General features: G+C 40.1%; 1 protein-coding gene across 2 annotated transcripts in view; it reads right to left on the bottom strand.

The window, feature by feature from the left end:
* The window catches only part of EP300 (EP300 lysine acetyltransferase), a 72,188-nt gene that overhangs the window by 21,088 nt on the left and 37,550 nt on the right, over nucleotides 1-13,550 (bottom strand). The window contains exons 11-17 of one of the 2 annotated variants that reach the window (XM_037068433.1): nucleotides 8,452-8,532; nucleotides 7,909-8,018; nucleotides 6,305-6,442; nucleotides 4,957-5,403; nucleotides 3,493-3,672; nucleotides 3,109-3,253; nucleotides 966-1,084 (exon numbers count right to left, since the gene is read on the bottom strand). In XM_037068433.1, the coding sequence (XP_036924328.1) occupies nucleotides 966-1,084; nucleotides 3,109-3,253; nucleotides 3,493-3,672; nucleotides 4,957-5,403; nucleotides 6,305-6,442; nucleotides 7,909-8,018; nucleotides 8,452-8,532 (1,220 nt within the window). The remainder of the gene's footprint in view (nucleotides 1-965; nucleotides 1,085-3,108; nucleotides 3,254-3,492; nucleotides 3,673-4,956; nucleotides 5,404-6,304; nucleotides 6,443-7,908; nucleotides 8,019-8,451; nucleotides 8,533-13,550) is intronic. The other variant, XM_037068434.1, reaches the window with a different exon arrangement.

Raw genomic sequence — 13,550 nt, 5'->3', positions numbered from 1 at the left:
TTGCCGTATTCTGTAGCACTTAAAATGCTCATACAAAACCTGCTAGCCTGGTGTGTAAAGACGATTTTAGAAGCAGATGAAGCTAATTTGGGTCTATCTTCTTTTTTTTTTTTTAATTAATTAATTAATTTATTTTTGGAGGGGAAGGGAAGGAGAGAGGGAGAGAAATATCAATGTATGGTTGCCGCTCATGTGTCCCCTACTGGGAACTGGCCTGCAACCCAGGCATGTGCCCTGACTGGGAATCGAACCGCGATTGTCTGGTTCACAGGCCCGCGCTCAATCCACTGAGCTACACCAGCCAGGGCTGGGTCTATCTTTTCTATCATGAACCATTGCTACCCAAGTGACAAAAATAAACTATATGACCCAAGAATCACATTCCTAGGTATTTATCCAAGAGAAATAAAAACACACCACACAAAAATTTGCACACAAATATTCATAGCAGGACTAGTGCCACCAGTCAAAAAAAAAAGTGTAAATTATCTGAACATCTATCAACAAAAGAGTGGGCAAAGACAATGTGGTATAGCCACACAAAGGAATATTGCTCAGCCATAAAAAGAAATGAAATACTGTCCTTTGCTACAAAATGGATGAACCTTGAAAACATTCTGCTAAGTGAAAGAAGGCAGTCACAAAGAACCACATATGGTATGACCTCATCTAATGAAGTGACCAGAACAGACAAACCCAGAGACGGAGATCAGACCAATGGTTGCAGGTACTGGCAGTGGGGGTTGGGAAGGAAATGGGGAGTGACTGCGTATGGAGATGGGGTTTCTTCTGTGGGCTAATAAAAGTGATCCCAAACTGACTGCGGTGATGGTATTCAATTCTGTGAATACAGAAAACCCAGTAAATCGTACAACTTAAATGAATGACCTGTGCAATGTGTGAATCATATCTGAGTGAAGATGATAATAAAACACCACCAGTCAAAAGTACCACCACATACTTACAGGGATTCCTAGAAGCTGAGGGTCCACAGGCTGACGAAAGGGAAGGGACTCTGGATCCTGTCGGTAAAGTGCCTCCAATGTTGGCATCAGTGCCTGACGTAATTCTTCTGGTTTGAAAACTTAAAAGAGTATGTTTGAAATTAGTTATCAATTAAGCAAAGGAAGGAAAAAAGGTTCAAGTCAAAACTATGGAAATCTCTCAAGAATCATAAAACACAAAATTGCCTACACTGTCCCCACAGAAATATCACTAAGGGTGGACGTCCTGTTTCTAATTCCTGGTCTGCTTCAGGTGGCACCTTCAAAATGCCATGCCCAGTCATCTTTAAACACCTTTTATGGCTCAGTTAATTTTGTAGTCAGAAATTTAATGAAGATGGTCTTGATCAAGTAGACAAAGGATCTCAAGCCTTCCAAAAATTTATGAAGGGACTTATCAAAATATCTCCAAAGATACTGGTGACAGGACGGGGATGCTGCCAAAGAAGAACACAAAGCGTGCGTTCTGTCGTGATACCAGTATTCAACAAGCCAGAGACTAGACCTGCCGTTCTCTTATCACTGAAGGTATCAGAAGACTGAAGAGTCCCTCCTTATGTTTCAGAGCTGAGGAGGAAGACGGAGTTATAATTTTAACTGCAAATGTTAGGTTTGTAGTCTAAGGAAGCAGAACTAAATTGCTATTGCTACAACAACAAACTCAGCTGACCAAATCATGTCCAAGTGCCTTTTCAGTATGTTTCCCAAAAGTCAGGAAAGATCTGCAGGTGTGTCATAAGTGGAATCAATTTAAATCTGTAATTCAAGGAGGATGTCATTACGGGTCTAGTTTTGAGCTTTAAAAACACACTTGAGCAGAGACCTTGTTATTTCTACTATTTACAAGTTAATTTTATCTTCAGGAGGGTATGTATTTTAGCACTTTAGGTATTTTCCACCTCACTGTGGGGGTTGCCATGGGGGAAAAAAAAAGGCGGGCAGGAGAGGCTTCTTTGTCTCTCATACTTAATCATACTCAAGCAGAATTTGAGCAAACCTGTGAAGTTAGCTATATTTGTATTTTTTAAACATTAAAAAAAAAGATTTTATTTTTATTTACTTATCTTTAGAGGGGAAGGGAAAGAGAAAGAAATATCAATGTATGGCTGCCTCTTGTGTGCCCCTTGCTGGGAACTGGCCTGCAACCCAGGCACGTACCCTGACTGGGAATCGAACCGCGATCCTTTGGTTCGCAGGCCCGTGCTCAATCCACTGAGCTATACCAGCCAGGGCCTGAAGATTAGCTGTTCTAAAGAGAGAATCCTACTAGTAAGACCAGGTTTGTTGCAGCCTACTTCAAAATAACACGTCATATATACAACCTTTTTTTTAAACAAAAATAACCTTTTTAACTCCAACATTTTAAAGTGCGTTGTATTAATGATACATCATCTCCAGGAGACTAACTCTTGAGGTAAGTCCTAAGTGTGCCACCAAAGGGGTCGCCAGAGCTGCAGTTAGTTCTCGTCCTAAACTAGTTAATTTCTGCGGGAAATGCTTGAATTTAACACTGTGTTAAGCAGTGCTGCTTATTTGACTTAATTAACCAATGCTCAGCAAAATGGTTCAAAACAAACTTCTCTACTAGACCACCCAGTTCACTTACTGGCTGAGTAAGTTGAGGCCAGTTATTTAAACTTACTGAACTTCAATTTTCTGGACTGTAATAATGGGATCAACAGCCTCAGAGTTTCCGTGAGCTTATCAGATGTGAGAATGCAGGTGTGTGATGACAGTGCCTGGTGCACAGTAGGTTAACAATAAATGTTATTATTGCTATTATTTTCTGCATTTCATGAATTGGTTAATTTCTTTCCTCTGAAAAAGACAATTTTGATAGGGTGTTAACCAGCCAACCCTGAAGAAGTGATAGGAATGACTTACCCAGTGATTCCAGGAAGTTATATACATTAAACAAACAAAATCAATATATTATTTCCTAATATTAGTTAACAAAGAGACCAGGCCAAGGGCTCCAAGACTAATAAAATCATACTGAAGTCAATTTCCAAGGCTTAAAGAGTCCCAAACCTGATGCCATTCTTCTCAAGCTCTTTGGATTTTCCCCCGCCTCCAAGAACGCAGAGCTTGAGAGACTACTTACTCTTCTTCTTTGACTGTCCTGGGGCTGGAGACGACTGGGTAACTGAAGTACTTGGCTGATCTTCCTCCTCTTTTGCTTCAGTTTTTAATTCAGTGCCTCTCTCTTCTGTCTCTGTAGGTTCCACTTTACAGTCTTCTGCTTTAGTCTGAAAGGCAAGGTAAATTTTTTAGTATTCCAAAGGCATGCAACAGGATGCAGGAAGATCACTGTCTTACTTCCACCCCTTTGCCTCCCCATGGACATATCTAAAGACCCTTTTCTTGCATGGAAATCAATGAAATGAGATCTGATTCTGAAAGTATCAGAGTACTTTCCTGTTAACATGTTTAGTTCCATTCCTAGACTGAGTTCCTAACCAAGTAACAGTAACTGTCCTACTCTCACCTCTGGAATATCCTCTGGCTGAGAATCTGCTGGTTCTGGCTGATCCACTTCCATTTTAGTCTCCACTTTCACTTCCTGTGAAGGCTGCTTCTCAGAAATGGCCTGAGAGTTCACTTCTGTGCTACTAGTAGATGGAGGGTTTGATACCTGCCCCTCAATGCTTACAGCTGGCTGGGAAAGCTAAGCGGAGAGAGGGGGGAAAACACAAAACGTTTGCCAATTATACAACCAGACTTTAAGTTACACAACAGGATGGCATAGTTAACCATCTATTTCTAGGCTGGTATATTTATATCCACTTATTGTGCTTTCACTTACTATCTATTTCACCCCCTTGTAGTCAACCATGCTCTTAGAACAGGAGATTAAAAGACTTAAAAAATATATATGCACTGACTGGCTGTACACAGAAGAACTATCAGAGGGCTCTTTGGTGACCATCATTTTGTGGCAGTGTGTGAGGGGTAAAGGTTTCAGATGACTACTCAGAGGAGCTCACACTTATAGAAAAATGGAAAGAAAAAAATGATGACTGACTACCTTGTTTTATAACGTCTTATTAGGAAAAGTTTCAAATGTCCAGAAAAGTCGACTATGATGAACTCTCATACTGAGTAGCTGTTTGGAACAATCACATTCTATTGGCATAACTGTCCATTCCCAACCTTTTTCCTAAGTCTTCCAGTAAAAAACCTCATAAGGAGAGGTTAGTATTTTCAGAAGCTACCTTATATACAAAATCAAGTTTCCTTTCTGCATGCTGCCTTTTCTTGCCCATCAGACGCACCAGGGTAAACCAGACGTTAATGAACAGTGTTCTGTCAAGTAGCTGTGCCTAATGGATTTTCTCAGTTCCGCAATATGACAGAGAACGAAAACAGTAGTATCAGTGATTGAGTAGAAGGTTCTAAGCCTTCACACACAGAATTGTATTAGTAAGGATGCAACTATTAGATGTGGATTTAGATGCCCATGATATATATATAAAACAAGAAAGCCGCAAGTTGTTCTAGGCCCATACCTTTCTCATCTTAGATCATAATTTTCTAACCTTGGTTAGGACCACAGATACTCATAAATCCACGATTTTGTTGTTCATCTGCTCTCAATACTACAGCTCAAACCATGTGAAAAAGACTGTTTAAAATTCATGTGGGTGTAAAATTCATGTACTACTGGATCTCCTCTCGTGATCTCCCTTACATGCCCTGACGCCTCAGAATACAACTCAAACCGTAAGAGGGTCAACAACAGACCTAAACAAAATCTTTGAACTACTTCTGTGCCAGACAGTACAAAAGGAAAAGAAAAAAAAGAAGGGAAAGAAAGAGAAAAGAAAGTCCTTAACTGGAAAGACAACAGTAAGAGGTAAAATGGTAGATAACAGAAATACTGCAGCACGGAAGTACTTTAACACCACAGTACAGCTGAGGTGCCGCTGCCCAAACCCTGACCTCCGCTTACCGGAGTGGCGGGCTGCGGAGGCAGCAGCGGAGCTGTGGGTGTGGGAGCAGACGCGGATGTACTCTGCTGTGAGAGGGGCTGCTGCTGTGGCTGGTCAGCTGAAGCAGCAGCAGCAGCAGCAGCAAGTGAAGGCTGCACTTGGGGAGGAAGTTGTGTTGCTGGTGGCGTAGGTGTCTGCCTTGGAGGTGGATGTAGAGCCTGGGATTGTGGTCCAGGCGGCATGGCTGGAGGTGTAGAAACAGGGGCTGGAATTGCTGTTGCTGGTGGCTGTTGAGCCCCTATGCTTGGGGGGGTGTGGTGAGGGGTGGGGGTACGACTAGGTACAGGAGAGGGTGAGTTCTGATGCAGAGCTGGTTGAGGGAGAGGGGGACAGTGAATGTGGCTCCCTTGCGACCCTGGAGGCATTATAGGTGAGTTCACCGGGCAGGAAGAACTGGACATTTGTGCCTGTTAAAATGAAAAACACAGTAAGATGGCAATTAAGAGAACTAAAGAAGTATTTACATAGGTAGTTTATATGCATTTAAGGACACAAACTGATTAAACAGAAAATGGCAATGAATGCCTCCATTTTACAATATGATAAAAATCCTGTTATGGGGGGTGGGGTACCTATCTCTGGATAATATAATACAATTAAATAGACTTCAAAAAATTCAGCAGAATGGACTCAGTCACTGCAGGGGCATGGAACAGGTAAGTACAGTGTATTCTGGCCTTTGTATGCTCTTTAGCTAGAGTTTTTCCTTCTGCATTGCAGTTGTCACTAAGATTGCCTTTTAATTTTAATGAGTTCACTACTAAAAAAAATGGTTAAAACTATCAATTCTATTTTTTCTAGTCAATAATATAGCTCTATGCTACAGATTAATCTCTTCACTGTCCAGAATACTACACGTCCATAACTGTTCTTATTAAAACCTTAAAAAAATAATTTAGCCCTGGCTGGTGTAGCTCAGTGGATTGAGTGCGCCAGGCCTGCGAACCAGGCAATTGCGGTTTGATTCCCAGTCAGGGCACATGCCTGGGTTGCAGGCCAGTTCCCAGCAGGGGACCCAAGAAAGGCAACCACACATTGATATTTCTCTCCCTCTCTCCTCCTCTACCCCTCTAAAGATAAATAAATAAAATAATTTACTCTCGCCCACTATTTGCACTCCCCTGCCCTCTGAGAAACCCAGGCCAGCACTGGCTGGTGTGGCTCAGCAGACTGAGTGCCAGGTTCCCAGTAGGGAGCATGTGAGAGGCAATCACACACTGATGTTTCTGTCCTTCTCTCCCCACCCCCCACGACTAGAAATAAATGAAATAATCAAAATTAAAAAGAAAATCCATTTGTGAGACATACTTGAGACACCGGTGCTTGACCCCCAGTCGGAGCCAAAGGCATATTCGTTACATTCATTCCCTGTGCTGAGAACGGAGTCTGGGGCAGAAACTGGCTCTGGCTGGAAGGCTGCTGCATTCGAGGCCCATAGCCCATAGGCTGCGCACAAAGAAACACAGCTTCATTACGGGTACCCTACCGGAGCAGCTGGATCCACCAGCTGCTCTGGCCCTGCCATGGGAGGCTGGTGGAGGACAGGAAGGAAGAAAGTGGTGCAATAGCTGGCTCTCCTGTCAAGATAATGGAGGAAGGCCTCATAGCTCACTTAGACTTAATCTAGAGAAATTACAAATTTTCTGGTACATAAATGCACCTAGAACTCTGATAGAGTAGACCTAATTAGTTCTTAGCAAACTCCGTTAAGTGAGGAGAGTGAATCAAAATTTCATTAGACCTTTCCAAATGTCGGTGGTACAGTAACAGATCAAACTGGAAGATGCCATAACGGGTACAAACAAGTAAAATCTTGCAAGTTGTGGCTGAACAAGTTGTAACATTCATGGTTCAAAATGAATTGTTACATCTCATTTCTAAAAAATCCCAAACAAATATAAGCCTTTAATAAAAATTTATGGTGTACCAAGCGCCAAAATTTCCATAATCTAAGAAAGGTATGTGTATTACAGACTAAATAAGACTCCTCATTACATGTGGAAAACATTATGCCAGACAACTCCAAAAAAAAAAAGGCTCAAGAATTAGAGGCACTAGCTAAATCTGAAAGACAGGTTAAGGGTTGGAGCCAACCAAAAGTTGAGAATAGGATTAAGAGCAACGAGATGCTTAGACTCCTTTTTCTCTAGTCCCAAGGACCAAGCAACTGACCCTCTATTACAAAATACAGTTTCTTCCTGGGGAAGACAGGCAATTGTGTCAATTGGCAAGCTACTAAACACTGAAACTCCAGGGAAAGGTGACAGGCTACCCTTATGAGCTCTCCAGTACTATGACTATGAAGAGCACTGGGAAATGCTGTCTTTCTTGTAATGTTTACTTTATGTAGATAACCAAGACAGATCTTAGCTACATTGGATCCCATCTCTCTCTCTCTCTCACACACACACAAGAAATCAATTTTTCAATTAATTTTATGCCATCATGTAAGTTCTCAAATTACTGCTTACAGAGCATTCCAATTTACAGATGTACCATAATTTGACGTAAAAAATCCTCCAGTGTACATTTAGGATATGGCCTTTTTTCAAAACAGAGTAGATAATAGAGTATCTTTTACACGAATTCTCTTCCAAGTATATCCTTTTAGGTATCTCAGTGATTATTTCTACAGGCTAAATTTCTGAAAGCCATTTATAGATGAGAGAGAGAGAGATAAAAAACTGCTTATTTATCTCATCTCTGAAACACATGTAATCATTTAATCATGCCTGTATTAGGGCCACATTCAACAGAATTACAGAAAGAAATCAAAATTAAAGATTAATCATTTACAGTTAGCTGTTTAGGCACATGTGGAAATTTTTGTTTTTGAAGTAGAAACAAAGAAAAAGGACTTAAAAAATGTCAGGTAGAGACTAAAAGAGATTACCCAAAGAAGTCAAACTTACCGGGTTGAGAGTTCCAGGCTGAGCTAACTGTCCATGGTGCTGAAGAGGAGAGGTTTGCCGGGGTCCAATAGGAGGCTGAGGCATATTCATCTGGCCAAATTGATTTAAACCTGTGAATAAGTGAAAAATATTAGATCTGAATATCTTCGGAATCAAATAAAAGAGTTTTTACTTCTGATTACACATCATTTTATCAGAACAAATAAAGGAACCTGTTCTCAACTATGAATCTGTTTAATTCACAGCAGCCATAGAAGGGCACTGTTAAGTAATATAAATTCCATTTTGGCCAATTGTTTTTAAATGAATGCTTGATCATTTAATGTCCTTTGCCCTTGACACACAAGCCAACCTGCTCTTTTATCCTTCTCTTCCTCTCCCGGGCTCCAGTTCTAAAAGGTTTCCAGATTTCTTAAGCAGGTAATTATGATACCTACAGCTGGCCTGAGGCAAGAATCAAGGTGGGAAATATAATCTTCTAGTACACCAGGGACTCTATTAAAAAAGGCTCCGTTAAATACACGGATTTCCTGCATGACATACCCGACTGTGGAGTCATCCGAGGCATCATCTGGTTTGCTGGCACACTGCCGCGCACCAAAGATGGATCAAGCAGAGGGCCGTCTAGAAGACAATAGAGAAATGGTTAGAAAAGTATCCTTTCCAGCCAGCTTTCTTCCCTAAAATAAAACTAGACCAAGTTTTATTACTGCTGAAGTATTTTAGCAGTATCTTAAAGAATTCAGCCTCAATCACAAAACAATAAAAACTATGAGTTAGACAGGATCTGAAGAAAATGTTAGTTCTGAAATATAAGGAAAAAATCCCACAAAATTTCCAAAATGGTTTTAGTACATTCCTTTACAAACTACTGTACTTTCAGCATTAACAGGAAAATAATGTAAAATCTTAAAAAAAAAAAAGCAGCTGCCCTGGATGGCATAGTTCTGTGGGCTGGGCACAGGCTGCCAACCGAAGGATCACCAGTTTGATTCCCAATACAGGACACATGCCTCAGTTGCAGGCCAGGTCCCCAAGTCAGGGGCGCAAGAGGCAACCACACACTGATGCTTCTCTCCCTTGCTTTCTCCTTTTCTTCCCCTCTCTCTAAGAATGAATAGATAAAATCTCTAAATTAGATTGTTTGGTTTGTATGCAGCCCTCCGTAGACAAGGGCCAGAGATTCTGTCCAGTAACCAAATCTGATTGTGTGTATCCCAATGATATGTGTTTTTATGGACACAAGCCCACTGCGAACACTAACTTTAAATAATATACACATTATACCACACTACATCTCATGCACCTTTTAAAACAAATACAAAAAAAGAAATAATTAAGAGATTAAAACATGAATAGAAGAGATTCTAATTTTTATTGGATGATGTACACATCCTCTAGTGTAGCACTTCCCAATCTTCCCCACAGCACGGTGAGCGGAATTAGTAATTCTCTACACAGCACTCTTGGAAAAGACACCATGCTTGTGGTGACCAGCTATACCCCATCTACCCCACACTGAAAGCGCTGCGCACTCAAGCCTTCGGGTCACTGTGCTGCACAGACAAGCCCACCACTTCAGGCAACTCTCAAATTTTGCTATCGTTTTTGTTTAATAAAATATTAATATCTTTAATCTTCCATGTACACTTTATGGAAAACAGTTTTCACCGAATATACGAGGAACTTTTATCTCCTGTCAATTATACGGATAGGTACTGCAAGCTAAATGCCAGCAGGGGGCAGGCAGTTAATATCAATGAGTAAAGAAGACTGGCCACCCGAAACAACAGGGAACAGGGAGGACTGTGGTGAAGTAGAGAAAACACAGCCCTTCTAAACAGGAAGCCATGGCTCTAGTTACAGACAATGGTGCCCCTGTAGGAGAGCGAACCAAATCTGCTGGATTCTTCCATTTTTACAGAAAGCCAGAAACCGAGATCTTAAATTGGTGATACTAAGCAAATGGAAAAATTAGAAACACAATCCTACTGCCTACATCTGGCCCAAGCACTTTTGCATACAACTATGATATAGAACTATAATTTTTAAAAATTGACTGAATGGCATGAATTGCCCTAAATCTACTGTGCGCTTATTAGGTAACTCAATTTTTTTAAATCATAAGAAACATCTGATGAAGATTTGAAGGAAATCTTAAAAGCTCTTTGATGAGAGCTTTTAAGGTAAATATTTACAGATAAATATATGTATTCATAAAAACCCATTAATTAAAATGTCAACCATTTATACTTAAATACTCAATGCAAATACACACAGATCAGACAACCAAAAACCTCATAAAACACAACACTAGGTTACACAGGAATCCTACCACCTGCACAAGAAACCAATGCTATAAGATTAGTATTTATTTCTTCCAAAATTACTTCCTGGAAATATGCTACAATTAAAAAAATAAAAAATAAAAATCAGATTATAATATATATCCTTGTCTGTCATCAACTTTCTCTTTAAGTTTTCAAATTTTCAAAAAATTGAGTTTGGCCTAGTTAGTGTTGCTCAGTGGATTGAGTTCCAGCTTGTGAACCGAAAGGTGGCCAGTTCAATTCCCATCTTTCTCATATAGATGTTTCTCTTTCTCCCTTCCTTCCCCCCTCTCTCAAAAATGAAAGACAAAATAACCCAAGTTGGCTCCTGTTCAACCTTGTTAATAATCCATTTTTTTCAGACTGCACATGTATGTTGCTTATAGTAACTTACTACAAGTATCTTTCTAGACCAATACATAAACTCATAGACCATAGCCACCCTTTGGTTATATAATAAATGTTCTATTATACTTTGCAAAAACAAAAACAAAAAAATCAAAGTTCAAGTCTTCCATAATCCTGCCTCTTACAATTATTCTCTTGTGCAAATATAAAAATTATATAGAAATAAACTCACTCAACTTCACACTGAAGGTGAAAACTGCCATCGACTCGCCTAATTTCAGGCAGACAACATAATAGTTTGGTATTTGTATAGACCATAAAATGATCACTACAGTGAGTCCTGGTAACCTCCCTCATCATACAGACTTACCATCTTTCTCCTTGTGACTAGAATTTAAAGATCTCTCTTGGCAACTTTGTACTGCAAACGAGCAACACAGTATTAACAACTATGGTCACAATGCTGTTCATTACATACCCTGGACGTTTACTTTATAACTGGAGGGTGTTTTTTGTTTTAAATGAGAGAAAGAAAGAGAAAAAAAGAAGGGGGGTGGGGAGAAAGAGCCTGAGAGAGATGCACTGTCGAAACCACAACCTTCTTGGGTTTATGGGACAACACTGTAATGAACCAAGCCACATCAGCCAGGGTTGGAAATTGTATCTTTTGAATGCCCTTCACCCATTTTGCCCATTTCTCACCCTCTTGTCTCTATCAACCACCAATCATTTTCTGAATCTATGAGCTTGTTTTTGTTTTACGATTGTACATGTAAATCACATGATATTTGTCTTTGTCTGCCTGACTTAGGTTTTTTGGCACAATACCCCCTCAAGGTCTACTCATATTACTGCAAATAGCAAGATATTTTTCTTTTTTTAAAATTTATTTATGTTTAGAGAGAGGGGAAGGGAGGGAGAAAGAGAGGGAGGGAAACATCAATGTGTGGTTGCCTCTTATGTGGCTCCCACTGGGGACTTGGCCTGCAACCCAGGCATGTGCCCTGACTGGGAATCAAACCAACGATCCTTTGGTTCGCAGCCTGCATTCAATCCACTGAGCTACACCAGCCAGGGCTCAAGATACTCTTTTTTATAGCCAAACAATATTTTGTTGTGTGTTTATGTATGTATGCATGTACACACACACACATACACACACTTTCTTTATCCATAAATCCACTAACATGTCAGTTACAGCACCTTGTCCCCATATACTGCAGAAATCCTTTTTTGTATTTCAGTTGCATTTTTACCTTCTTGGAATAATAAAGTATAATATGCCAAAAATGTTGCATATTTTCTTCCATCTTCAACATTAAATGGCTACACAAGAATTCATGAATTTTTATTTTCATTTTTTTAGATTTATTTTTAAAGAGAGAGGAAGGGAGGGAGGAAGGGAGGGAGAAAGGGAGAGAAACATCAATGTGTGTGGCCACCTCTGGAGCGCCCCCAACTCGAATCCTGGCCCTCAACCAGGTGTGTGCCCTGAGTGGGAATCCAAACCAGCGACCTTTGGTTCACAGCCTGGCACTCCATCTACTCAGCCACACTAGCCAGGGCTTGATTAAGTTTTTTTTCAATGCACACTGACATGACAGCTGTCAAAATACAATCTAACAAAACTATTTTTAATGAAGTTAAAGACAACTAGGTGCTATCAGAGCCATCTTACGTAAAAAAAAAAAAAAAAAAGAAGAAGAAAACAGATGAAGTTGTTGGCCAACCCGGTATCTATCATCTCCCTAATGATCTGATTTTTAAAAAAAAATTTCCCGTTTTATTTTGAACCATTTAAAATAAAGCTGTTTAAGTCCTACCTTCTGTTTTGTTATTGATAATATGGTTTTTAACTTGGTCAACAATCCAGTGCTTTTTTGTCCTCTGCTGTATTTTTTTGAATTTCTTCTATGTAGCAATTTTTCAATTTTTTTCTTCTGAAAATTTGTCTTTCAGAATAATTCTTCCAATGCCTTTCCTATGACACTGATTGTGGGCTTCCCTTGCAGTTTTACTCAAGAACCCCAGGTTGGACCCTTCCCAGCTGTTATGTATCCGTCTCTGTGGAGGCAGCGGCAAGCTTGGGCTGTGCTGCCTGCTCAGAGGGGGTCGGTGGAATCACTGTGGGGCTGCCATTCTCTCCGCCATAGCTTGGCCACCACCTCTAAGTACATGGCTCCTGGTGGCTAGTTACACCCGCCTATCTCCCGGTGCTTGAGGGGAAAGGAGCGCTCTGGGGATGCCTCACTACAGTATTCTAGTGTAGAGCTGTATGATTACTTTAGCAACACAGTACCGGGGCACTTTTAGGGTGTTTCTATAGTATTATGCTGTGACTATTTCTGTGCCAATTATACCATTATTGCTTGGAATTAAATTCCTAAGAATGGAATGACTGGAGTTAGGGAATGAACAACCATTTAAATTCTTACATATAGCATATATTTTTAAAGTCATGTCACTCAAGTCCATTTTAACCTTTAGAAATGTACAAAAGTCTGTACTAATTTTACTTATTCTTTCGTTTCCTTTTCCTACTTTTCTTCATAATGTTTCATCTATTTCTTTACCCTTCAGGTTATATATTAAGAAAATTAGTACCTTTAATATTGAAAATATCTTCTTTGGCTTGCCTATTATTTATTTATTTAATTTATTTATATTTTAAAGATTTTACTTATTTATCTTTAGAGAGGAAGGGAAAGAGAGAAATATCAGTGCATGGTTGCCTTTCGGGAGTCCCCTGTGGGGAACTGGCCTGCAACCCAGGCATGTGCCCTGACTGGGAATCGAACTGCGATCATCTGGTTCGCAGGCCCATGCTCAATCCACTGAGCTATACCAGCCAGGGCAATTATTATTTATACTTATGATATCTTTTGTTCTCATTTTCTCCCCTTCTGTTAAAGAGTTTATTGATTCCCTTTGAGAGAGAGAGAGAAACATCAATCTATGAGAGAT

The sequence above is a fragment of the Sturnira hondurensis genome, unplaced genomic scaffold, assembly GCF_014824575.4.
Source record: "Sturnira hondurensis isolate 20B ecotype Veracruz unplaced genomic scaffold, ASM1482457v3 Scaffold0017436, whole genome shotgun sequence".
Taxonomy (NCBI): Eukaryota; Metazoa; Chordata; class Mammalia; order Chiroptera; family Phyllostomidae; genus Sturnira; species Sturnira hondurensis.
Note: the sequence above shows the minus strand (reverse complement) of the source record. Positions and strands in the feature narration are given on the sequence as shown.